Here is a 27,535-nt window from a genome sequence, read left to right as displayed (position 1 = left end):
TAAATTTCACGTTCCTGATTATAATTGTTTATTATGGACTTAAAAAAAAAATACCAGCATGTGTTTTAGCTGTGTGAGAAAGATGATACACCAAAGAAGTAGGATCGGTGAACATTATGGGCTTTGGATAAACAAAAATCGTAACAGTGCACTGTTCATTCTATGTATTACAAGGTATTTAACCCTGGAGCTGCCATGCATGGGAAATGACATAAAATCGAAGAAGAAATTAAGTTATTAATAAAGAATGCCTTCAATGAATAAAAAAAGAATACTTGAAGCATTCGAGACTGAATCTACGGTAGCTATTTCACCTATGAATAAGACTATGTGCGGTGATAAATGTTATGATATTCCAGTATGTCCGGAAAATGCCAATTACTCAGAGGCTTTGTGAACTTCGCAACATACATAACAGTATAGCGAATCATATTTGGTTTTGGATTTATTGAGATCAGTGTATTTACTGGGATGAAGTTCTTCCTCATTCCAGCAACACTTTGAATTCACTTTTTGATAAATTGAGTGACTTATGATCGTTTCTATAATTTTTATGGACATTCCTCCTCCACCTCCTCCACCAAGTCCATCAGTTTTGCAACTCGTTCCTGATGAAGCTCTTGCAATTGAAAAGTTGTTTTTAGAATTAAATGAAAAATAATCTCGAATTAATTTTTTTCAGAAAGTTTCAAAATTATTAGAAGTTCAACCAAGTTGTCCTTTACTCTATGAATTTTATATTACTCAGTGTATTTATATGGCTTATTTTACGCAAAATAAAGATGCAAAATTATACATTTCATTTTTAAACTTGTTATTAAATACAAAAAATTTAAGTTTTTCAAAACTACTTAAGGTATTAACCATTTATCTTTACATAAAAAATACAAGTGAATCAGAATGTCTTCTTAACGAAATGAACGACCATAAAATGATACCTTCAAATCTTTATTATTATTTAAAAAAAATTATAAATAAAGAAGACAAAGAAAATCAGAAAGAAAATCATATATTGGAGATTCTTCGAAATGATAATTTAGAAGAATTACAAGAAATGTCAACGCAAAATAAATTTGACTTCAATCAAACAATTGAACCATCACCTTATGAAAAACATTCATTTGTTAATCATAAAAATGTTTCATTAATTGATTTTTGTGCATTTTATAAGTCAATTAAATGTTTTAAGTTTTTATTAATTAATGGATCAAATGTTAAAAATACATTAAAATATGCGATTGCAGGCGGAAATTTAGAAATTATTCATTTATGCATACAAAATAATTCGACTATTAGCTATGTATTAGAAACAGCAATTCAATTTCATCGAAATGACGTTTTTTTATTATTTTTATGATGAAAGAAATCAAAAAATTTGAAGAAAGAAAAAAACTTAATCTTTAACAAAGATATAAATGAATTAGGAATACAATGCTTAAAACACATTAATTATGAAATTTTATCTTTTTAGAGAAAGAAGGTTTATCAAAATTAAATCTTTCACTCCAAGCTGGTGCATTAAGTTTGCATAATCTTCCATTAATACATATATTTTATGAAGGAAAAATCATACAAAAAGAACTCTTTTACCCCAATTTCTTGGATATGGAAACCCTATGGTAGTGAAATGGCTCATCAAACAAAAAGGAATTAAGATTGAGAATGACGATGTTAAATTACATAATTCTATGTGATAAATATTTATTTAAAATTTCATTAATTTTTTTGAAAAAGCATTTTTATGGGCATCAAAGTATAATCATGAACAATTAATTAAGTACTTTTTAAAACATGGAATTGATATTAATGTTAAAGATATTTATTTGTTTTGTTTAATATTTATTTTAATAATTTTATATTTCAAAATAATATTTGGAAATTATTTAAATTATTTTTAACAGCACTTATTTTAGCATCTTATAATGGTCATATAGAAATAGTTAAATTACTTCTTGAACAAGAAGGAATTGATATTAATGCTAAAGATAATATTTATTTTTATTATTTCATATTTCAAAATAATATTTGGAAATTATTTAAATTAATTGAAACAGCACTTATGAAAGCATTTTTTTTGGTCATACAGAAATAGTTAAATTACTTCTTGAACAAGAAGGAATTGATATTAATATCAAAAATATTTATTTGTTTTATTTGATGTTTATTTTAATAATTTGATATTTCAAAATAATATTTGGAAATTATTTAAATTATTTAATACAGCACTTATGTTTGCATCTTGGAATGGTCATACAGAAATAGTTAAATTACTTCTTGAGCAAGAAGGAATTGATATTAATGCTAAAGATATTATTTATTTTAATAATTTTATATTTCAAAACGACATACGGAAATTATTTAAATTATTTAATACAGCACTTATGTGGGCATCTTATGAAGGTTATACAGAAATAGTTAAATTACTTCTTGAACAAGAAGGAATTGATATTAATGTTAAAGATATTTATTTGTTTTATTTAAAATTTATTTTAATAATTTTCTATTTCAAAATAATATTTGGAAATTATTTAAATTATTTAATACAGCACTTATGAAAGCATCTTGGAATGGTCATACAGAAATAGTTAAATTACTACGTGAATACAAAGGAAATGATGTTGGTGTTGGGGGTGTTTGTTTGTTTTATTTAAAATTTATTTTAATAATTTTCTATTTCAAAATAATATTTGGAAATTATTTAAATTATTTAATACAGCACTTATGAAAGCATCTTGGAACGGTTATACAGAAATAGTTAAATTACTACGTGAATACAAAGGAAATGATATTAAATAAATCATTTTTGTTATTATTATTGTTGAAATGATATGATTTTTTTTTTTTGAAAAATACTACAATTCAGAAGATAATGAGATCTCATTCATTTCTCTTGTAAAAAGTCATTTCAAAATAATAAAAAAAGAATTTTCAGATAAGAAATCAATAAAAATACGAAGAATAACAATTGTATTAATGAGTGTTCTTAGAGAGTTCCTCAAACTTCAAATTCTGCAATATCTTTTCAACAATAATTTTATGTTAATAATGGCATCGGCAGTAGATTGCAAAAATACCCTCGTTATGAAATTTTGACTGTTCAATCTTTCCAAATGCGATATGATTTCGACCATACTTTTTCGGGAATTTTGGAATATTTCCTATATAGTAATATTGTATGTAGATATATTTATTTTCTAAACTATTACCTTGATCATTTTTATTGAAATTTTGAGAAAAAGTGAAAATACATGAAAAAAACAACTTCTCCAAGATTTATGCAAATGCAACTTTTTATATGAAGTGGCGCTCTTCTTTATTTATTTGTGAATAAAAAAATTTGATTATTTTTTAAGAATATTTTTTATTTAAATTATTACGAATGATCAATATTCTGGTGAATTGAAAAATGCAGATAGGAAAAGATTATTTTTAATCCGTTTTTTGTTCTTCATTATATTTTTTCTCTTTTTCCTTGATATTGAATATTTCTATGAATAGCTTGTGATTTTTTGTTTTCGTATTTTTATCATTATCGAATGTTTTTTTATTAAATTTAAATATATTTTTGTCTTTTCATCATGAATGTGAGAAATTTGAAGTAATTTATGATATTTTACAATATTATTTGTTAAATCTATCATAATTATATCATATTTTACATATTTTATTTTGATAAATATCAATCATAAATAAATTAAAAAATAATATCTGATGTATTTTCTTGTTTAATTTTCTGAGTCGTTAATGAATCAGACATCGATCGAATAGTATTATTAAATTTATATATTTCGAGTTGATATCTTTATCTCCATTATCTTTATTCATAAAAAATGATCGATTTATCATATTTAAATTCAGGAATACCGGATATAAATAGTGAGGCATCTGTCAATGGTGATTTTTATATTTTATATCATGACTATATGGTCATTTTTGAATTTTTCGATCGAAAAAGCCAATTTGTGAGGTTAACGACATCATTTTCTATATGCATTGAAACATTGAATTAAGAAAAACCGTACATATTCAAATTACGAATTTTAATTCAAAAAGTTAACCAATGAATTGTAAATTATTCAATTTATTTTTTTTTTTTTTTTATTTCTGAAAGAATGAAGCATAAAAAAATTTCAGCAGTACAAATATATAGTCAGGCTGGCTCATATATAAATGAATATTAAACTTTATAATTAGGTGGGCCCCATTAAAAAACTATTGCACAATATTTTTTTATTGCCAAAAAATGTGTTCAAAATGTTCATTTTTTTTTATCAAACAAATAAAAATCTCATGTTTTTCAATCAAAAATGCATATTTTGCATAACCATATATATGAAAATATTACTAATCGATTATATATTATTTGACACATTTAAACGTTAGGTTTTATTCATCTCTTAAATTTTTATCAAATAATAATATCGAAAAATTAAAGTCTCATTTTCTGCAACCAATATATTTGTGAAGCCAAATAAAACTATTTTAATTACAAAAATTTTGATTGAAAATAATCACATAACAAAAAATATATAAAAAACCAATTTTTGAGTACTTTTTGACCATCGAAATATAAATATCTTGGTAAATCATTAAAATTGAAAAATATAATATTTATATTTTAATATCTACTTTATTTTAATATTATAACTAGAAAAAAAAGACCAACACAACTTCACAGAGCTTTTTAGATACGATTTAAAATAAAGTGATAATAAAATGAAGAAAATTGAATGAAAAAAATCATTCTTAAGATTTCAAGAACTACCATTTTTAAAAAAATCATATACATCAAAAATAATTAAGATTGGTCTTAAAAAATATATATTTTGAAAAAATCGGTTTCGAAATTTCCATTTCGATCTGTAATTTTTTTCTCAATTTGAAGACAGATTTTTACTTAAGTGATGATAAGGACTTAATAAAAATCAAAAAATTCATCAGAATATGTAAATTTTCCCAGTTTGAGTACCTCTAAAATAACACAATTTAAAAAATTCAATTCTTTCATAGGAAAGTTAAAACAGGAAGGATATTTAATTTACTTCTGTTCTCAGTTAACATTTTTGATTTATAAAAAATTGAAGAAGCAACAAAAAGTAGAAATTGTTGGTCAAATTTCCGCAAACATAACAATCCATATTTGTATTTCCACAAAATATTCATCTCTCTAAGGTGGATCTCTTTATCGCAAGTTTTCACAACTTTTTTTTTTTTTTTTCTCTTCGATCACTGGGAGTTTTAATGAAAGATTTGGAGCAATATTTTCAGGATCACAAAAAGAAACATCATATACTTCAAGTATTTCTTATGCAAACATAACTTATTGTGGAGCCAAAGCTTAAACTGCTAGTGTATGTTTCGAGTTCACAGTACATGTTGGAGATTGCTTCTTTTCGGGTTCCAATGTCAAATCGCCAAGTTATCTCTCTGTCTATAGCACAGAATGCCTCATAAAAAATCCAAAATTGTGTTTTTTGATAAACTTCAGAATGAGGCCATCGGCGAACGATACAAAGGAAATACAGTTTTGAAAAAAAATAATACATTTAGATAATTTATTATTTGCATTTAATTCAAATTGTGATAGAAAATTAATTTTTAAGTAAATGATCTCAACGTGGTAACCATTGGAGCACTACATATAGCTTTAATTATTTTTAGCAAGTTTTTTATAATATCGAAGACCAAAGGAAATTGAGAAAGAAAGAGACGAAAGCGTAAAGTCAGATAACCCAGTACTCATGAATTTAGTAGCATAAACGATTATTTCTGGATTAATAAAATTTATTTATCATGAAGTTAGTTAAGTGGTTCAAATCTAAAAGGCAAAAAATCAACTTGACTCAATAATTTCCAGATCCATTATTTTGTTTGTTACTATTCTTTTATTCTTGGACTTGCATTTCAATGTCCATATGTATCAAATATACTTAAATTTTGGTTTCAAGAATTCTCAAATTTGCATTGTGATGTCAACATGTATGTTTTTTTTTTTTTTTATAATAATTTATTTCTTTTTACCTGACACTAAAAACAAAGAAATCAAAACACGTAAACAAAGTTACTTACATGCAGTTAAATTATTTTCCATCATAACCAACAATCAAAAGAATTGGCGCTTGTTTTACTTATCGATTTTCTATATAATACATTTGTTTTATTACACACTCCGCGTTGGTTACTTACCTGAAAAAGAAGAAAATAAATGCGAACTCATCAGAATTTGGAATTTTGTTTAAAAATTTGTATAAATAATAATATTATCACCAAATTCCTTATATTTTAAGCAAAAAATCTTTAAAATATACTGATTTTATTAGCAAATGAACGGAATCAAAAGAAGATTTCATCTTGAAGTAACATCTCAAAGCATATTCATAAATGATATTCTTCATTTAAATCTGATAATTATTAAATAAAACAATATTTTGTGCAAAATCATAATTGTCAAATCCTTAATGATATATTTCAGCTGATGACTAAATCCAAAACAAACATTTCAAATAAATATATATATAAATTGATTGCACTGTTTCTTATAAAATCACAAGAAAAATATTTTAATTTAATTTGTGATTTATTTCATTTCAATAACATTTAATCAACATAAAATATATAATTTATTCATTTAATCGACTTCTTCAACACGTGGTCCTGATGAGTGTCCACTATTTGCTGATGCTCCACTTCCTCCTTGCATGTTCGCGCCTGGCATTCCGCCTTGTGCGCCGCCTGCCGCATGTTGATAAGCCGATTGCATAATTGGCATCAGTTTGCCTTCGAGTTCCTTCTGCTTCGCTTCGATTGTAGCGACGTCTGCGTCTTGGTTAGCGTCGATCCATGCGAGCGCGTCATTGATTTCCTTGTTGATTGTGTCCTTGTCTGATTGTGACAATGCGTTAGCGAACTGCTCTTGATTTAATGAGTTGCGTACGCCGAAGCAGTATCCTTCGAGTGCGTTCTTCGCTTCCACTTTCTTACGCACTTCTTCATCTTGTGCTTTGTACTTCTCTGCGTCTGCAACCATTTTGTCGATATCTGCTTGTGAAAGACGTCCTTTCTCATTCTTAATCGTAATCTTCTTCACGTTACCTGTCGACTTATCTTGTGCCGAAACGTTCATAATACCATCTGCGTTAACATCGAATGTAACTTCAATCTGTGGCACGCCGCGTGGTGCTGGCGGAATGCCTGTTAAATCGAATGTACCAAGCAAGTTGTTATCGCGTGTTCGTGAACGTTCTCCTTCATAAACTTTGATTGTAACTGCAGGCTGGTTATCGGAGAATGTTGTGAAGACATTTGACTTCTTGCATGGGATTGTTGTGTTACGTGGAATCAGCACTGTCATAATTTCACCTGCTGTTTCGATACCTAATGAAAGCGGTGCAACATCTAACAATAAGATATCTTTGATTTCTTCATGTGTATCGCCTTTGATAATTGCTGCTTGAACTGCTGCACCATATGCAACTGCTTCATCAGGATCAACACCACGACATGGCTGCTTACCGTTGAAGAAGTCTTGCAACAATTGTTGGACACGTGGAATACGCGATGAACCTCCAACAAGAACAATATCGGTGACATCGGACTTCGACATGTTCGCATCTCTTAAAAACTTGTGCGACTGGATTCATTGTTGACCTGAAAAGTTCATCATTTAAGTTCTCGAACATAGCACGTGAGATGTTATCCATAAAGTCGTGGCCTTCATATAATGAATCGCAGACAATTGATGCGGATGTGGCTGTGGATAATGTTCGCTTAGCACGTTCGCATGCTGTTCGTAATGTACGGAGTGCACGTATCGATTGTCTTAAGTCGCATTTGAACTTCTTTTGGAAACGATCTGCGAAGTAATTAACCATACGATTATCAAAATCTTCACCGCCAAGATGTGTATCACCTGCTGTGGCACGCACTTCGAACATGCCGCCATCGATATCAAGTAATGAAACATCAAATGTACCGCCGCCAAGATCGAAGATAAGAACATGACGTTCGTTATCAGATTTTTCGTTAAGACCAAATGCAATAGCAGCGGCTGTTGGTTCGTTGATGATACGAAGAACATTTAATCCGGCAATAACACCCTGCATCTTTTGTGGCTTGACGTTGACCATCGTTGAAATATGCTGGAACTGTAACAACAGCATCAGTAACTTTGTTGGAAAGTTGGCTTTCGGCGATTTCCTTCATTTTACCTAAAACCATAGCTGAGATTTCTTCTGGATAGAATTGTTTGGTTTCACCCTTCCATTGAACTTGAATCCTTGGACGATCTGCATCACCACGAACAACCTTTGAATGGCCAATGTTGCATATCTTTTTTGAACAACTGGATCACTAAACTTACGACCAATCATACGCTGCGCATCAAATACTGTGTTTGTTGGATTCATGGCTGCTTGGTTCTTTGCGGCATCACCAACAAGTCTTTCATCTTCGGTGAATGCAACATATAAGATGGGGATGTGCGATTACCCGTATCAGTTGCTATAATATCGACACGACGGTGTCTGAAGACACCGACACAACGATATGTGGGACCAAGATCAATACCAATTGCTGACATAATAAAAAAATGATCTTATGAAGGCATTTTTTTTGGTTGAGCATTTAATGATTCAATTTAAGTATTCGACCATTTAAAGTATTGAAATATTAACGGTTCCTATGATGATGGTAACAAAATAAAAAGTTTAATTAACTATATAAATATTTTTACTTAAATATTGAAATATATTCTAGTTTTCTAAAGTTATAGTCAATTGAAATCATATTAAAGCATTAATTTATCAAAAATGTTTTAAATATCCAAAAAACAATTATTTGCGATATTTATATTTTTTGATAAATTTATCTTCATTAAAATCAACAACAAAATAATCTTCTTGAATGCTTGAACTAGATAATCTTATTGCAAATGTGTTTATAGTCTCATTTTGTTCTTATGTTTCATTTCCATTAATTTCCAATTTTTGATTTCGAATTCAAATTAACAATATAAGTAATGTTACAATAATAAAAATAATAACAATACAAACAATAATTACAATTATTATAACATCTTTTTGCATATCATTTCCATTAATATATGTGAAGAAATTCGAATAATATTCTAATACGTTGAATCAACAATAAATGCACAATTATAATGAATAAACTGTGTTTCAATAGAAAAAAAGTTGAATTGTTATTAAATAATGAAAATGATTTAGTTTGTGTTTCATAAAGAGTATATAACAATGGTCAAAGAATATGTAAGCGATATTGTTGTATCACTTTGAATTATTGAACTTATAGTAGTTGGTGGTGCATAACCTGTAATAAACACATTTTAAAATTTTGCTCAGAAATTCCAATATGTCCAATTGCTTCTACATTTTTGCTAATGATAATGGTTCTAAATTAGTACATGAATGAAATCCATTACGTCCAATTTGTGTGGCTGAATTGGAAATTGTTATCACGTGCGTAGTTAAGACATTAAAAAAAAAAAACAGGAAAGAATTTCTCATTATTGTAATGAATTAAATTATCCAAAATCTTAAGAAAAGAAATTTTATGATCAATAAAAACTGTGAGTAAAAGTAAAAAGCATTAAATTACTTCATTTAATTCGATTTGTCTTGCCCAGGTAATTAATTATAATCATTTATGTTGAATAGCATCAAATAATTCATTCAAAAAGTTTATTATTTGTAAATCATTTAAAAGCAAACGCAACGGTTTGGACGGTTATGCATGGCCTTTCGATCTTTATGAGCACAGTCAAAAGAGGCGAACTTACAGCTCTTGAAAAACAAGTTGACACAGCATTTAGCGAAATCAAAGGCGCCGCCAACGAAAAGGTCATGAACCTCTTAAAGATCACTGGTGCTAAAGAAGTTACCACAAATGGCATCAAAGTTGTCATTGTTGAAGTCCCATACAAACAAATCTCTGCTTTTCATCAAATCCAAGGAGCTCTCATCCCAGAGCTTGAGAAGAAACTTGGGAATTCACAAGTCGTTATTGTTGCAAAACGTCGTGCATTTCCAAAGACTCCAGAACCAGGACGCCGTTACAAGGCCATCCGTAATGCTGGACGTACTCTTCGTGCAGTCCACGAAGGACTTCTTGATGATGTTGTTTACCCAACAGCAATTGTTGCAAAACGCACACATTATGGTCTTGACGGAAAACTCACAACATATGTTACACTTGATGCACATGACAAGACACGTGTTGAAGATCGCCTTCGTTCATTTAGTGCTGCATATCATAAATTAACTGGAATTAATGCAGTTTTTGAAGTTGCAACCCATTAAATAAACCGTTTTATATAAACTATTCAAAAACTGAGATCACATCAAAGTTTGATGTTAAATTTTCATTTTTTTTTGTGATGTTCATACATAAAGTTATTGTTAATGGATTTAAATCGTATGACCAAACAATAACATTTGGTCCTTTTACACCAGGAAGAAATGCAATTATCGGTTTAAATGGATCAGGTAAATCAAATTTTTATTCAGCCATTGGGTTCGTTTTATTGGATGAATATACACATTTAAGAGTATCTGATAAAAAAGCTTTAATTCATGATGGTCATACAAGATCTGGAAAATTTGCATCTGTTGAAATAATCTTTGATAATGCTAAAAGACAAATACCTATTGATACTGATTATGTATCTATTAAAAGAAGTATTGGAATCAAAAAAGATGAATATCAAATAAATAACAAAATTTCAACATTAAAAGAAGTTCATAATTTACTCGAAAGTTGTGGATTTTCTCCATCAAATGGTTATTATATTGTTCGCCAAGGAAAAATTAATGGCTTAACATTAATGAAAGATTCAAATAGACTTGATTTACTAATGGAAATTGCAGGAACAAAATACTATGATAAACAAAGAGAAAATGCATTAAAAATGTTAAATGAATCGAATGAAAGAATTAATAAAATCCAAGAATCATTCGAATATATCATTGAAAGAATTACACAATTAGAAGTTGAAAAAGAAGAACTTGAAGAATATGAAAGAATCGAAAAATATAAAAAGGCAATTGATTATTTAATTAGTAACAAAGAGATGGAAACAACAGAAAACGAATTAAATATGAAAGATATCGAAAGAAACAATAAAAAAGAAGAAATCGAACAAAAATTATATGAATATGAAAATATCCATCAACAAATAAAAAGTCAACAAAATGAAATGAAAGTATTAATTGAAGAAGAAAAAGAATTAAATAATGAAAAAGGAAAAATTGAAGAACAAAATAATGAAATGAAATGCAATCAAAAAATGACAGAATTCAAAATTCAAGAAATACAATTAAAAATCAAAAGTGAAAAGCGAATTCAAAATACATTAAATAATAAATTATCAAGAATTGATTCAAGTATAACAAATTGTGAAAATGAATTAGAACAAATTCAAGAAGAATATAATAAAATATCTGATCAAAAGGCTTTAATCGAAGGGAAAATTGAAGGATTACAACAAATTGTTGGAGGATGTACACAAAGTCCAAAAGAAGTCGAAGATGAATTAGTAAATACACAACACAAAATAGAAATGATCGAAAAAGAGAAAGAACAAATTCAAATTGAAGTTGACACCAAATTAAATGAATTAGGATATTTAAATGAAGAACAAAATCAAAATGAAAGTAAATTAAATGAATTATATAATCAACGAAATTTAATTGATGAAAGAAATAATTTTATAACAAATCATATTAAAGAATTATGGAAAAAAGAAGATAAACATCTAAATGAATTAACTAAAATCGAAAATGAAATTAATAAATTAAAAACAAAAATATTTAAAATGATGCCACATGATATTGGAGATGCAATTTTTTCAATCCAACAAATCAAAAAAGAAGGAATTTATTCACCTGTATATGATTTAATATCATGTGAATATGAACTATCAAATGCGATTTGTATTGTAGCAAAATCACAATTATTTTATTATGTAGTTGATAATGACGATATAGCGGAAACGTTAATTAATTATTTATTAGAAAATAAATTAGGAAGAATTGCATTTGTATCATTAAATAGGATTAAAAATAAAAAAATTTTTATACCAAATCAAGTTCCAACATTAATATCTCAACTTAAATATGATAAAAAATTCGAACCAATAATACTTAAAATATTTGGTAATGTTGCATTAGCTAATACACTTGAAGAAGCAACAAAAATTTCTACGGAATATAACGTTAATTGCGTAACACGTGCAGGTGAATATGTAAGTGTTAGAGGTGAATTAACTGGTGGATCATATCGAAAGAAATTAACACCTTTTGCAATATCATTACAAATTATGAACAATGAACAAATAAAAGAAAATATTCAAAACGAAATCCAAAACATTAAAAATGAATTATATAATGCTAATGAAGAACAAAAGAATTTAAATGAACAATCAAAAGAAATATCATTAAATATAACTTATCTTAATGAAGAGAAAAAAGGAATTGAAATTGATTTACTACGAAAAGAAATAGAAGTGAAACAAAATCAAATCAATGAAATGAATAAGAAAATCGAAAATTTAACAAAATTCATTTTGTCTTTAAATGAAAAATTATCATATTTGAATCAACAAAATAATAAATTTGATGAAAAAAGTATAAAAGAATTAAATGATTTATTAAAACAAAAAGAAGAAATACAAAAACAATATAATATTTTATATACAAAAATATCGGAATTGACAAATAATCTTAAAAATAATTATCAGCCACGAAAGAAAAGAATAATTGAAGAAATCGAAAAGATACAAATTAATCAATTTGAATCAGAATTAACAAAATTAGAAAATGAAAATGGAATTATTGAACAGAAAATTCAAGAATTTACTTTAATGATTAATGATATTGATGATAAAATTACTGATAAAAATCATCAAATTTCCATTATTGAACAAAATGTTAATGAATTACAAAATGAAGAAAAAGAAATTAATAAAATTATAAATAATGAAAAGAAAATACTCGAGAAACTTATAATGACAATTTCATTATTACAACAAAGAAGAAATGAATCAATGAATTTACTTAGAAACATTGGAATGATACCAACAAATGAAATTAATGAAATGGAAAATTTATCCATTAAAAAACTTCATCGAAAACTTAATGAAATTAAAAAGTCACAATCAAAGTTCAAATATATAAACAAAAAAGCAATTGATCAATATAATCAATTTAGTTCCCAAAGAGAAAACTTAGAAATTAAAAGAATAGAACTAAAAGAAAGTGAAAACTCAATTCTAAAATTAATCGAAAGTTTGGATCAAAAAAAAGACGAAGCAATTCGGAAAACATTTGCACAAATATCAGAGAATTTCACAAAGATATTTTCGATATTAGAGCCAAGAGGAAATGGTAAATTATTACTCGAACAAAATGGTATATCAATTAATATACAATTCGATGGTCAACATGAAGTTTCTTCTCTTTCACAATTAAGTGGCGGACAAAAGGCATTAGTTTCTTTAACTTTAGTATTTGCGATTCAGCAATATTTACCTGCGCCTTTTTATTTGTTTGATGAAGTTGACGCAGCACTTGATGATAAATACCGAAGAGATGTGGCGAAAATTATGGAAATCTCAAATAACGAAAATGAAAAATCGCAAATTATATTCACTACTTTCAAAAAGGAATTTCTCGAAGAATGTGATAAATATTTCACTGTTAAATATGAAAAAGGTCATAGTACCTCTTCAGAGATTACGAAAGCTGAAGCGATCGACATTGTAACTGAACAAAACGAAAAAGACATTAGCGAGAAAGCTTTTGATTAAAATTATATAATATTCAAGTAACAGCATTTAATGGTATCATTCAACACCAAAGAAATTCATAACAAAAGATATCTTTTTCCCCAAGCATAAAGCTTTGAATTCAATCAACGTTTAGGTTTGTTCACTTCGAAGTTTCTTGTTGATAATTAATATTAAAGTTATTTAATATCTTTAATATCATTTGTGTTTATCATTTATTCAGACAATGATATAATCATATGAACATGTAATATTACAAAGAATTCGAAGTGAGGAGTAGAGTCAATGTATGCTGTCGATGTTGGCACAACACAACAAAACAAAATATCTGTATTAAGTATAAATTCCTATTACGTAAAGAAACACTTTGATCACTTATAGAGAAAAAGTGAAATTTGAACATATTTGACACAATTCTCTATCCAAAGTCATTGAATTTCAAACGAAAAAAAATTTTTTTTCCATCAAATCTTTTCAGCTTTCAAATGAGCTTTCATTATATTATTTAAAAGTGGCTGTAAGAGCATTTTATTCATGTGGTTGACTTGTTCACTTTAAATATCGATTGAAAGATTCTCTGATTGAATTGAAAAATTTCAAGAAAACAATAGGCTCTTCATCATTTAACCGTGTGAATTTTAACTTTTGTATGGCCGATGTGTATTTGGTAAAGTGCTTCGACTATATTTCATCTTAAAAAATGAAAACGGTTCAATTAATACTCATTTTGCAGGTCTCAAAGCAACTTATAACTCAATCGAAGCTTAAATGTCCATTTTTCAAACACATAAAATTTTTACATATGCCAAAATGCAGAAAAAAATAAGAACTTGCACATGCTCACGACGTGGATGTTCCAATCTTTGAAACTATAACCAAAAAAAAATTAATTTTTTGCAATTTTTCAACAGCATTCACCAAATGTCATTTCGATGCGAAACTCATCTTAAACATTATATGTGCGATGCCAATGAACCATGTTTTAGCTCCCAAGAAAAAACTTTTAGAATCAGATTTTACAATTTCTCATAAACAATCAATTGGAATCATTACATTTGATCAAGCTATACCTCCTCTACAAACTTTGGATCAATGCTATGATTATGTATCTTATTATTACATTGGAAATTTTCTTTTTCTTCTTTGATGCACAACGTCAACAGTTTTGAATCAGTTGCATTCAAATGTTTACTTCACATTAATACAATTTTTTCAATGCTGTTGATAGCGGTTTATATCAAATTACTTCAGAAAAAAGTTTTTCAAAAATATGAATTGAAAACAAAAGAAACCAAAAGCAATTTCATTTTTGTTCTTTTTTCATGAATTCTTATAAGAATTTGCTCAAATAATTTTCAATGATAATAACTCAATGCTTTTAATCGAAAATATTAATGATTTTGCTGATATTAATAATTATACTAATATTTTATTGGTGAAAACATTACTATAATTCAGGGCGCTTTTATTGAATGGCCATTCGTTGTTTGTGTCAATTTTAGTAATTCAGTAACAAGCATTGGAAACTCAGCATTTTCAAATTGTTATAATTTGACAATTTTGGCACTTGGCACAGGATTAACAAGTTTTGGAGAGAAGGCACCTGCAAATTGTATATCACTAATAAATATTACAATTCCAAATTCAGTTCAATTCATTGGGTCCTCAGCATTTTCAGGTTGTTATGGGTTAAAGATATTAACACTTGGCACAGGATTAGAAACCATATCATATGGTGCATTTTCGCAATGTTATAACCTTCAATGCATTTATTATTATGGTATTTCACCACCATCGATTGGAGAAAGTGCTTTTTCTTCAGTTAATGCAACAGTTCTTACATATCCAACATATGAAGATACAAGATTTGGTCCATTTACAGTGAATGATTATAAACAAGGAGAATGCACACCATTATTTACTCATTCATTTTCACGTTCCAATACATTTGCTAATTCGAACACATTCACTAAATCTCATACATATACACAATCAAACACAATCGGTAAATCAAACACATATACACAATCGAATACATTCACTAAATCAAACACATTCACAAATTCAAATGCATTCACTATGTCGAATACATTTATAAAATCACTTCAAAGTTATTTAACTTTATCATTTTCTTATATAATGACCATTTCAGTATCTATTACTCATTCGTTAACTGTTTTAGAAACTCAAATAAAATCATTTTCATTATTTTTAAGTAATTCAATGTTTTCATATATTGAAACCAAATTTTTTTATTATGATTACACAATTGTTATTTATACGACATATTATAATTATTATTCAAATTTCTATACATATATTAATATAAATGAATTCCTAAGTAATGATAATAATATAACGACAATTATTATTATTGTTTGCGTTGTTATTATAGTTATAATCATTATAACACTACTTGTCGTATTATTGATTCGAATTCGAAACAAAAAATCAGAAAATATTAAAAACGAAAGTTCAGAAGAAAATGAAAACAAAAAAGAAACCACAAATACATTTGTAACAGGAATTTCTATGTCGACAATTGAAGAAGACCCTTTCGCTGATGATTTCAAAGAAGATAAATTTATTGTGCAAATGTAATTTTGTTTGAATATAAAATAAGCAACAAAAGAAATATATGCGATATTAAAACCATTTTTTTTTTAAGAATAAACATTAAATATCTTTTAGATATATTTGTGTATCATTAATTTCAATTTCAATAACAAGAAATGAATTATTAAATACATTGTAAGGCTAAAAAAAATTGGATAATTTGTGAATTATAAATAATTTATTCAACGTAAACGATTTTTTACCAAAGTGAATTATTACTCAAAAATATTTAATATTAAATATTTAAGGCTGAGCGCTTGATAAGTTTAACTCATGAAAACATTTGTGTATATAAGAAACAAAATGAATGATAGAATTGAAGTGTTCGGTCTCATTTGAATTAACTCTTTTCTTCAAATAATTTCACGAAATATTCATTGTACTATAATGTGTTTGGCCTTTCTGATGTTTTACACAAAATAATTGAAAAAATATAACTAAACTAAACTTTTTTACAACCGAAATCACAATTTGCAAGATGCTTACCATAAACCATTTCCTTGACTAGAAAAAGAGCTTCCGAATTTTTTATGCACAAAAGACAAATTTACACCAAATATTTGAAGAAGAAATGATCGTTTTGTCCAAAAAATTCCATCGTACTTTTCTTCACTCCAAAAATCATTTTCAAATAATATTAGCAAAGCCTATTACGCTGTTACTTCATCTTTTTCTTTTCTAATTTTGCAAATATTTCATTTGAATTTCAATTGAGTAAAATTTATTATGTTTACAAATTGAGGGAAAATATTGCCTGCCAAGTAAAGTTCGCAATACAGTAAGTTTTGGTCAGCCAACAATTTTGTTGATGTCTGTAACAAACAAAGCGCAACGAAAGGAGAAAGTACTCAAGACTCCAGTAAACAAAGCAGCTCCACTTAAGAAGACTGCTGACAAGATGACATATGACAATCCGACGCCACCAGGCGAAAAGCCAAATCTTGATGAATTCCCAGCAACTTATTGTCCACCACGTGTCGAAGCAGCGTGGTATTCATGGTGGCAAAAACAAGGATTCTTTAAGCCAAATGAAACATCTGATAAAAAATATGTAATGGTTCTTCCACCACCCAATGTCACTGGTGAACTTCACCTTGGCCATGCACTTACAGCTTCAATTGAAGATGCAATTATCCGTTTTCATCGTATGAAAGGTGAAGATGTTGTTTGGCTTCCAGGTACGGATCATGCAGGTATAGCAACACAAGTACGTGTTGAGAAAATGCTTCAAATAGAGCGTGGCATTACCCGCCATGACATTTCACGTGAAGAATTCCTTGAACATGCACATGCTTGGACTAAGAAATATGGCGGTAACATTAACAACCAACTTAAGATGTTAGGATCATCTCTTGATTGGGATCGATATTTCTTTACACTTGATGAAACCCGATCCAAATCCGTCAAAGAGACCTTCATTCGTCTCTTCAACAAAGGCAAGATATATCGTGCAGAGCGCTTAGTTAATTGGGACTGTGCATTACAAACAGCAATTTCCGATGCCGAAGTAGAATACAAAACAATCTCCAAACGTACACTATTACCAGTCCCCAATCACAAATACGAGAAATATCCATTCGGCGTCTTCACATACTTCAAATACCAAATTGCCGACGATAACGGTCAACCAACCTCCGAAACCGTTCTTATCGCCACCACCCGACTCGAGACCATGTTAGGCGATGAAGCAGTTGCCATCAACAGCAAAGATCCACGTTATACGCATTTACATGGCAAATCAGTCTATCATCCATTCCGTAAGATCACAATACCAATTATCTGTGATGACACATTAGTTGAAATGGACTTTGGTACTGGCGTAGTTAAAGTTACACCAGCACATGATCCAAACGATTTCGAATGCGGCTTACGTCATAATCTTAAATTCACAAACATATTTACTGAAGATGGAAAAATTAATGACATTTGTCCAGAGTTTGCAGGATTACCACGTTTTGATGCACGTGTTGAAATCGCAAAACGTCTCAAGGAATTAGGACTTTATGATCATGAACAAGATCATGAAATGCGCCTTGGAATCACACAACGTAGTGGCGACATTGTGGAACAAATCATCAAGAAGCAATGGTTCGTCGACACGAAATCGATGGCAGAGAAAGCGCTTGAAGCAGTCGAAACAGGAGAACTTAAAATCGTACCAAATGAATTCGTCATCGATTGGAAGCGTTGGCATGAAAACATTCGCCCGTGGTGTATCTCACGACAGCTATGGTGGGGACATCGTATTCCAGCGTACCAAGTGAAGATCGATGGCGTTTTACAGGATAAGAATGAAGATTGGGTCGTTGGGTATAATGATGAAGATGCAATCCAAAACGCAGAGAAGAAATTTAACGTGACAAAAGAACATATCGAAGTTATACAAGATGAAGATGTATTAGATACGTGGTTCTCTTCTGCGTTGTTACCATTCTCAGGATTCGGCTGGCCAGAACAAACAGAAGACTTAAAGAGGTATTATCCTGGCTCGATATTGGAGACAGGTTGGGACATATTAACATTTTGGGTTTCGAGAATGGTAATGATGAGTTTGGAACTTAATGGTGTTGTTCCATTTAAGACCGTCTTGTTACACCCATTAGTTCGAGATGCACAAGGAAGAAAGATGTCGAAGTCGCTCGGAAACGTCGTGAACCCATTACACGTTATCGACGGAATTGACTTGGAAAGTTTGATCAAGAATTTGGAGGAAGCACATTTAGATCCGAAAGAAATGAAGACTGCGTCAGAGGGTATGAAGGCATCATTCCCACAAGGAATACCTCAATGCGGTGCTGATGCTATGAGGATGGCGTTGTGTTCATTTGCTGGCGCTACGAGAACAGCGAATTTGAATGTGAACGTTATCGTTTCTTATCGTAACTTCTGTAATAAGATTTGGAACGCAATTCGTTACGCTATGCCGAACTTTAAGGACTTTAAAGAACCTAAGATAGGTAAGTTGGGTATAGCTGACAAATGGATTTTGAAGAAATTGACAAACGCCATCAAATTGGCTTATAACGGATTTGAATACTTTACAATGGGCGAAACGGTTCCGGGTTTGATCCACTTTTTCCATGACGAATTTTGTTCGGTTTACTTGGAGAACGTTAAGCCAATTTTATTAGGTAATGACGAGGAATATAAGCAAACAATTGTATCAATACTTTATGAATGTATTGAAACATCATTAAGGTTATTACATCCATTCATGCCATTCGTTACAGAAGATTTATGGCAAAGATTACCAAAGAGATTTGACGTCCCATCAATAATGATCGCGCCTTATCCAGAAGTTAACGCTGAATGGGATTCATTCGAAACACAAGAAATGGAAACAGCCATAGCTATTGCAAACGCAGCACGTCATATTAAGACTACTTATAACATCAAAAGCAACAAAATGGATTTGCACGTGGCAACAAACATTCCAAACATAGAAAATACATTCGAAACAGTTAAAGCACTCGCTCTCGTTGGCGATGTATCTAAAGTAGAACTCGGCACACCGGCTGAGCCTGGCTACTCAGCAGAAGTAGTAAACGAGTCATTGGAGGTGAGGCTGAACTTGACCGGTCTGATAGACTTCGAAAAGGAACTGAAGAACTCGCTGGCAAAGAAGGAAAAGATTTTGGCGCTATACCAAAAGTTCGAAAAGAAGATGCAGTCGCCTTCGTACTCAAAGGTGCCCGAAAAGGTGAAAGCAGCAGACAAAGCAAACTTCGAAAATTATGGAGCACAAATTAAGGCACTGGACGAAATCATTAACAACTTAAAGTTAACAATAGAATCAACCAAAAAATAATTACTAAAATACAGTCAAAAAAATCGTTTTTCTTCATCACTTTGCGCCTGTGAATTTCTAAATCAAAAGTGGCACTGACTGTTGACACTTTTTTATTCAGAAACAATTGTTTTCCAAAAGGCGGAACAAATCATTAGTTCCTTGCCATGTTTTAATTTTGGTGAAAATAGACTGTTTTTAATTATCAACACAAAGTATGGCTTTTTATTTTGACTGTAACAATTTGTAGATTTTTCGGATTTTGGCAATTTCAGCCCTTACGTAAAATTTCTATTTCTAACTATAAATTTAAAATAACTTTAATGCAGAGAGTGTAATTATTTGTTCTAATCACTATTTTGTTTGCTAAGTGGAAATTGTGTAAAGTATTCATAATCCATAAGGGTAAATAATGCGGTTGAAGGGTAAATAAAGAAAAAATGAAAACGGCAGCAAATGAATCATCTCCTTCTAATGAGGCTTCAAAAGAAGTAGAAGAAAATGAAGAAAAAACAAACTCAGAAAAATCGGATTCAAATTCTGAGTCTTCTTCATATAAAGAAAAAATTGAAGAGATAACAAATGAAATAATGCTAGCACAAACAAGGATTAGTAGCTCTCTTATTAAAATTCAAAAACTCAAGAGTAAAAATGAAATTCTTTTTTCAACAAATGATACCATCAGTTCATTACCTGTTACATCTCAATTTTCACCTACTTCATCACCAAACTCAAAAATTCTTCCACAACATCTTCGTAAACTCGAATGTAAAGCAAAAGATCTTAATAGTCTTAAATCTCAAGTACAAAACCTTGATAAACCAATTTCACTTTTAGAGCAACGTCTAAATCTCCTAAATAATGAAGAACCTGACCTTTTATTGCAACAACTAAATCTTGAAAATGAATATTTACAACAACAAATTCTTTCACTTCAAAACTCAAGAATTCTCGAATTCCTTTCCGTGCAACTCCAAGACAAGAAATATTCTGTCATCCAACTTCATAATCTTAAAGATGAAGCAAATCGCGCACTTCAAGTTCTTGCAGAGCGTGAAGGTATTATTAGCTCCAAAAATGGACAACGCAGTGAAATTGCTGGAATAATAAAGTCTAAAGAAGGGGAATTGATGCAACTCGAAGCAGGTATTCAAGCAGCTCAAAAACGTATGGATGAATTACGCCAATATTCACAAGAACAAACAAAAAAATCGCAAGAAATAATTGATGCAAATGAAGAATCTCTTGCATGGAAACAAGAAAAGGAAATGTTAACAAAAGCATACATTGATGCTAAAGCAGAATTAAGGTCTTTAAGGAACCAATTACAACACCTTGAGAAAAGGAAGTCTGTTGGCTCAGCAAAAAGTGGTCAACTTAACGCTGATGAAAGGGAGAAATTTCTATTCATTATCAAAAAGTGGAGCAAAAAGTGCAAAAGTGGCACGCCAAAAGGAAACATAGATACACTATGGGAAAAGGTACAAGCGCCAAGACTAGAGCTTTCTCAGCTTGCAAATGAGAACACAAAGAAAATGAAACTCATTGCACAGAAAAAACAAACAATAGAAAGAATGATGGCAAAAGGAAACAATGAAACAAAGAAAGAAGGAAAGAAAAATGAAGACGACGAGAGCACATTAGAAAAGAAAATCAAAGATTTGAGGTTGAAAAATGCGCAGAATCGATTGAACCAAATTTATGGAAATATGTAATATTATGTTAACTAAAACTTTTATATGAACAAACTTAATCATTTTAAGTATTATCATCGATATAATGTCTTAACATTCGGATTCCGATTTCAAAATTGAAACTTCAAGAATTCTTTTTAAATCCTAAAGCTTGTTTTATTCATTAACTTTCATCATAATTTCTATAATAAACTCAAAAACACAAACCTAAAGGAGACTTAATGTAATATTGATTTCAAAAAAAAAACACATCACTTTTCACGTTTGACTTCAAAAGCTTAAGGCCAAAAGCTGTCAGATTTTTTAACATTGATTGAATGACCATTGACTCAACAACTTTTCAATTTCCAATAAAATACTCAAAATTCAGGCTTGACGAGATAACCGTAGACTGATATTTTTCAGACCCGAATTGCCCCGTTATGACATTGAAATAAACGTGTCCAATAATTCCAAAGTTGAGAGCGTAGCCGCCGGTTCCTCAGAAAAGCAGATGGATCAAGAGGAGAACAAAGAACAGCATTCCAAGAGCTCAACAATTGACAATTCCTCTGAAGCGGAAACATCATCTTCAGGTGATAACAAGAAACCAATTCCAAAGGATAAACCATCAAAAGAAAAAAATCAGACAAAAGGAAAAGTGGGTAAAAACCCTATAAAGAAAGCTAAGAAAGTGGCAAACGAAAAGAGCTCTTCACAAAAGGGCGTGAAAGAATCTAAACAATCTTCATCAGAATCATCTTCATCTTCGGCTAAGTCTTCCAAATCAGCACCACAAAATGAAGAACCAAGCGTATCATCTGATTCAAATGATAAACCAGTTGAAGAATCACCTAAAAAGCCCAAAAAGGCTCCCAAGAAGAAACCTATTAAAGGCAAGAAAATCAAAAATGTAAGAAAGGTTAAAACACAAGCAGTCACTGCAAAGAAAGGCGTCAAGAAAGCACCAGCTAAGAAGAAAGCTGCAAATTTAACGCCAAAATCTGACTCCGATAAGCAAACAACTGATGATGTCACTCAAGAAACCACCCAAGAAGTTACTCAAGAAACAACCGAAGAAGTTACTCAAGAAACTACTGAAGAAGTTACTCAAGAAACATCCGAAAAACAATCAGATTCTTCATCTTCTGATTCTAAATCAGAAGACGAAAAACCAAAAGAAACCCTAAACGAACCAGCCCCGACACCCCAAGAAGAAAAGTCAAGTTCATCCTCATCTGATAATAAATCTTCAAATGAGCCAAAAGAAACAAAGCCACCTGAAGAACCCATCGAAACGATTCCACCTCAAAAAGAAGAATCTTCGAGCTCATCTTCATCTGATGATAAATCCTCAAATGAACTAAAAGAACCAAAGCCATCCGAAGCTCCTGAAGAAACGATTCCACCTCAAAAAGAAGAATCTTCGAGCTCATCTTCATCATCAACTCCTCCAAAGGAAGAGCGCAGGTCCAGTGCTATGTCTGATCGCATTGCAGCATTCGATCGATCGAAGCAAGCACCAGCTCCATCGCCAACGCCACCACCGAAGCCGCAATCCGAACCTAAATCTAAAGCAATCACAGCTCGTGCGGCTGCGTTTGCCCAGCCAAGCGCGCCCACGCCGCCACCTGCCGCTCCTCCACCAAAGCCGCAAGGCGGCTCCAAGCTCAGCGAGCGCATGGCAGCATTCAATCAACCGCAGGGTGCCCCGTCAAAACCGCCTCCAGCGGCAGCATCAAATCCGCCAAAGCCTGCAGCGAACAGTAGCATTATGAGCAAAGCTGCCGCCTTCGGCCAGAAGAAGGACGATGACGAAGACCAATACAAGCCTGCATATCCTGGCGGTCCTCGCAAGCATCATCGCGTCCACCGAAGGCACCGCAGGCGTCACCATCGCCACCGGAAGCCAAAGAAATCCGGGAACTCGATTAAGTCGCGCCTTGCATTCTTCCAACAAGGAAATAAAGAACAACCCAAACAACCACAGCAACCACCTCCTAAGAAACTTACTGATAGAGTTGCTATGTTTAACAATCCTCAACCAGAACAAAAGCCACCACCACGACGTGAAGTTCCAATTAAAACCAATGCCAATGTCAAGCAAAAGATCAAAGATTTTCAAAATACACGAATCGCAGCAGCAGCAGCGCCACCTTCACGCGATCAATATGGCAATCCATCCAAGCCTCAAACTGTATCGATACAGCCGCCCGAAAGTACGCCATTACAAGTCGATAAGAACAAAGTCGAAGAAATTGTCGCAACAGATGATGTACCTAATACCTCATCGCCCGTCATTAGAAGAACTGCGCTTCCGAAGAGAAGACCTCCTACAGCTGTCCAAGCAGTGCAAAAAGATGCTGCCAGAGCTAAAGCCGAAAGAGAGAAGGCAGAAAAGGAGAAGGCTGAAGCCGAAGCTAAAGCTCGAGAACAGGCTGAGAAAGAGAAGTTGATGAAGCAAAATGAAGAAGAAGATGGAAAAGAAAAGGAAGAAAAGGAAAGTGCCAAAAGTTCATCCGAAGATAGCGAATCATCTTCATCTGAATCAAGTGAAAGCAAAAGCGATAAAAAGGAAAATGATGATGAAAGTGATAAAAGTGATAAAAGCGAAGAAGAAAATAATGGAAAAAGCGAAACATCATCAAGTTCTAAGTCAACATCAACATCTAAAAAAGACAAAACGTCTTCTGAAAGCAGCGAATGAAATTTGGATTCGTTACAATGTATAACATATGTTAAGTAAACATTTCAGCTTGTCTTCACGCAAATGTTAAATCGAAAAAGTTTGAACATTATTTACTTAAAACGTCTGAAGTCGCCGTAATTTTGCAGATGCGGCTGATGGAATCGCGTACGCACACTTGCTGCCTCTTGTGGCCGAGGTAACTGTTGGCGCTTTCGCTGTTCAACGCGGTGATGATCTTTGATCCGTTTTTCACAACTTTTACGACAACTTTGATAACTTTGCCAAACTTCTTGAATATCTTCTTAAAACTGAACTTGTTGGCTCCATATTCTGGTGCTTCTTCAACAACATAATAAACTTCAACTTCTGGATCATCGAGTTCAACTTCTTCTTCGTCTCCATTAACAACTTGATCAATTGCGTCAAGAACTTTCTTGGCTTTTTTGATGACCTTTTTAATATTTAACTTGTTTTCACTGAGAAGTTCTGACTCTTCTTCTTCGTTTCGTAGTAAAACTGGCTTAATTGGAATGTCAATTGGTTTTGTTGGTGTTGTAATAACAATAGGTTTCGTTGGTATTTTAATCGAACTTAAAGCGATGAGAGGAAAAATCATTTGGCAAATGACAAAAATTGTGTTGATAAAATACGATTAAATATATCACAATATCATATTTTTTGATAATAAAATAATCGTCATAAAAATCAAAAAATATCATTAACGTCCTCATAAAAGTGCATATGACCTTCAGTCACTTTTTAGATTCTTTTTATGGAAGAACCTGTTTCATGTTCAATTTCACTTGATGATAATTCAGCGAATAGTGGCACATTTGTTTTCGAAGGTGAACGACATACGATGGGGAATGCAATTCGTCAAACAATTCTTCCAGACCCACGAGTTGAATTTTGTGCTTATTCTGTTCCACATCCAGCACAAAATCGTATGCGTATTCGTATTCAATCACATGAAGGAGAGAATATAGTTGAAATATTAAGTGATGCTTTAGATAACTTTTCACGTTGGTGTCAGAATGTTGAAGATCAATTTTTCGACAGTTGCATCAGAATTTATTGAAGAATAGAAACATATATATATATGTATAAATGTAGATAAAAATGATTATGATTTAATAAATAATTTTAACTTTTCTCAAATAAAATTTTGAAGTGAAAATGCCGTTTATTTATTTTTTTTTTATTTTTCAAATTTATTTCATCAAAAAATATGAGCACAGATCTAAGATATTTATGTCAAACACTTAAAGAAAATGAACGAAATTTAATGAAATTTAATAATATTATTGAACAATATCTTTCATCAGTTGAAGTTGATTCCGAGTATTTAAATTTTTTAACGAATGATTCTTCATTTCCTATATTAATTCAACATTTATTTTATTCATTAAGTCAAATTCATATTCCATCTATTTCGAAAGAAAAACTTCCAAAACATATTTTTTTAATTGTTCAATATTTTACAGAAATATCAACAAACAATCCACAATTATCACGTATTATTTCAAGGAATATTTCATTTGATATACTTTTTGAAATTTTTTTTCAAAGTTCATCTTTAGATTCGAAAAACATCAAAGAAGAACCACGACGATATCTTCCATATTTAAAATTAATCTCAATGTTATCACTTGAATCAGATTTTTTATTTAAATCTACGATATCAATGAAATATTATTATGAAATCATCAAAGAAATATTTACTTTTCCTGAAGTTTCTAAATGGACATTTTTATCATTTATTGGATTAATTAAAAAACACGCCAACATTTTTTAAACTTTTTACGAACAAATCCAACATTTTTACAACTTAAAACGAAAATCAGTCAATTTCTTACATCAGAATGATATTATATTAATCAATTCAACACTTTTAATTCTTTTAATTTTATTTCCATCAAGTATCAAAGTGAACATTGTTATTAAAACAGTTTTCGAATCATTCGAATATATTCAAATATTTCCACCACTTTTATATATATTAATCTTTCTTCTTGAAGAAATTAAATATTTATATCAAATAAAAGAAGATGAATATTTAAAACTTATTAAAATTTCATTTTCAAATGAAAATAATTTTTTTATTATTTATAAATATTTTAATCAACAACAACAAGATTACGAAATTCTTCGAAATCTTTTATTAAAAGATAATTTACTTTTTACTATTTTAAAATATTCACTTAAATCGAATAATAATTTTGTATTAATTTGTATTTGTGAATTTTTATATAATATTTTTAGGAATAATCAAATTAAACTTAACTTTCATGAAAATAATATTCAAGAAGATATTAATAAAATAACAAATAAAATAATTCAAAAACTTTTAACAAAACAAAATTCTCAACAAAATCTTATTTCTAAGGAATCATTCATTCTTTTACTTCGTTTTCTTATCAGATCAAAAGATTTTCTTCATTTAACGATTCAACAATTTATCGAAAATGAAGAAAATCTTTTTATTGAATTTCAACGTCAAATTGAACATCAAAATTCATTTTTAACGAATTCTATTTTTTTATTTTTATATCAACTTTCGAAATATTTAAAACATTTTAAAGAAAAGCTTATTCAAATTATCATTGAAAGTGAATTTTTATATTTAATCATTTATAATTTAAAGAATTCATTTAATCGTCAAACGATTGAAGATAATATTTTTACGTTAATTATTATATTAAATAATTTTCAAGATATTTCTCACGAAACGCCATTTTATGATATAATTATTTCATCATATTTAAGATTTAATAATGATTATAATGAAAAAGAAAAATTTATATATCAACAAAATCATGAAATTCAAACCAAATTAAAAGAACAACTTCAAGAAAAAGAAATATTTAAACGAAAGAAAGAAGAAGAACTTGAAGAACGAAATCAAATTATTCTGAAACTTAAAGAAATTAATGAAAATAATAAACAACGAAATGAAAATCTAGAAGAAG

General features: G+C 30.1%; 6 protein-coding genes across 6 annotated transcripts; 4 read left to right on the top strand and 2 right to left on the bottom strand.

Moving 5' to 3' along the window:
- Window positions 1–6,628: 6,628 nt before the first annotated feature.
- GO595_000650 (cytoplasmic heat shock protein 70) lies at window positions 6,629–8,126 on the bottom strand (the record flags this gene model as incomplete). The annotated part of the gene is made up of 2 exons (XM_067919863.1): window positions 6,629–7,613; window positions 7,678–8,126. The coding sequence occupies 2 exons, from the start codon at window positions 8,124–8,126 to the stop codon at window positions 6,629–6,631; spliced, it is 1,434 nt and encodes a 477-aa protein (XP_067779119.1).
- Window positions 8,127–9,767: 1,641 nt separating this feature from the next.
- Window positions 9,768–10,316, top strand: GO595_000649 (40S ribosomal protein S7; the record flags this gene model as incomplete). The annotated part of the gene is made up of 1 exon (XM_067919852.1): window positions 9,768–10,316. One exon carries the CDS (start codon window positions 9,768–9,770, stop codon window positions 10,314–10,316), a length of 549 nt encoding a protein of 182 aa, XP_067779118.1.
- A 6,909-nt stretch (window positions 10,317–17,225) lies between these two features.
- Window positions 17,226–21,919, top strand: GO595_000648 (Valyl tRNA Synthetase; the record flags this gene model as incomplete). The annotated part of the gene is made up of 2 exons (XM_067919840.1): window positions 17,226–20,105; window positions 20,849–21,919. 2 exons carry the CDS (start codon window positions 17,226–17,228, stop codon window positions 21,917–21,919), a joined length of 3,951 nt encoding a protein of 1,316 aa, XP_067779117.1.
- Window positions 21,920–22,391: 472 nt separating this feature from the next.
- GO595_000647 (uncharacterized protein) lies at window positions 22,392–24,584 on the top strand (the record flags this gene model as incomplete). Its single annotated transcript, XM_067919829.1, has 1 exon — window positions 22,392–24,584. One exon carries the CDS (start codon window positions 22,392–22,394, stop codon window positions 24,582–24,584), a length of 2,193 nt encoding a protein of 730 aa, XP_067779116.1.
- Window positions 24,585–24,672: 88 nt separating this feature from the next.
- GO595_000646 (uncharacterized protein) lies at window positions 24,673–25,182 on the bottom strand (the record flags this gene model as incomplete). Its single annotated transcript, XM_067919818.1, has 1 exon — window positions 24,673–25,182. One exon carries the CDS (start codon window positions 25,180–25,182, stop codon window positions 24,673–24,675), a length of 510 nt encoding a protein of 169 aa, XP_067779115.1.
- A 156-nt stretch (window positions 25,183–25,338) lies between these two features.
- GO595_000645 (dna-directed rna polymerase i and iii 14 kda polypeptide) lies at window positions 25,339–25,644 on the top strand (the record flags this gene model as incomplete). The annotated part of the gene is made up of 1 exon (XM_067919807.1): window positions 25,339–25,644. One exon carries the CDS (start codon window positions 25,339–25,341, stop codon window positions 25,642–25,644), a length of 306 nt encoding a protein of 101 aa, XP_067779114.1.
- Window positions 25,645–27,535: the final 1,891 nt, after the last annotated feature.

Source organism: Histomonas meleagridis, assembly GCF_020186115.1.
Source record: "Histomonas meleagridis strain 2922-C6/04-10x chromosome Unknown contig_11, whole genome shotgun sequence".
Classification (NCBI taxonomy): domain Eukaryota; phylum Parabasalia; order Tritrichomonadida; family Dientamoebidae; genus Histomonas; species Histomonas meleagridis.
The sequence above is the reverse complement of the archived record's forward strand: the minus strand, read 5'-3'. Positions and strand labels throughout refer to the sequence as shown.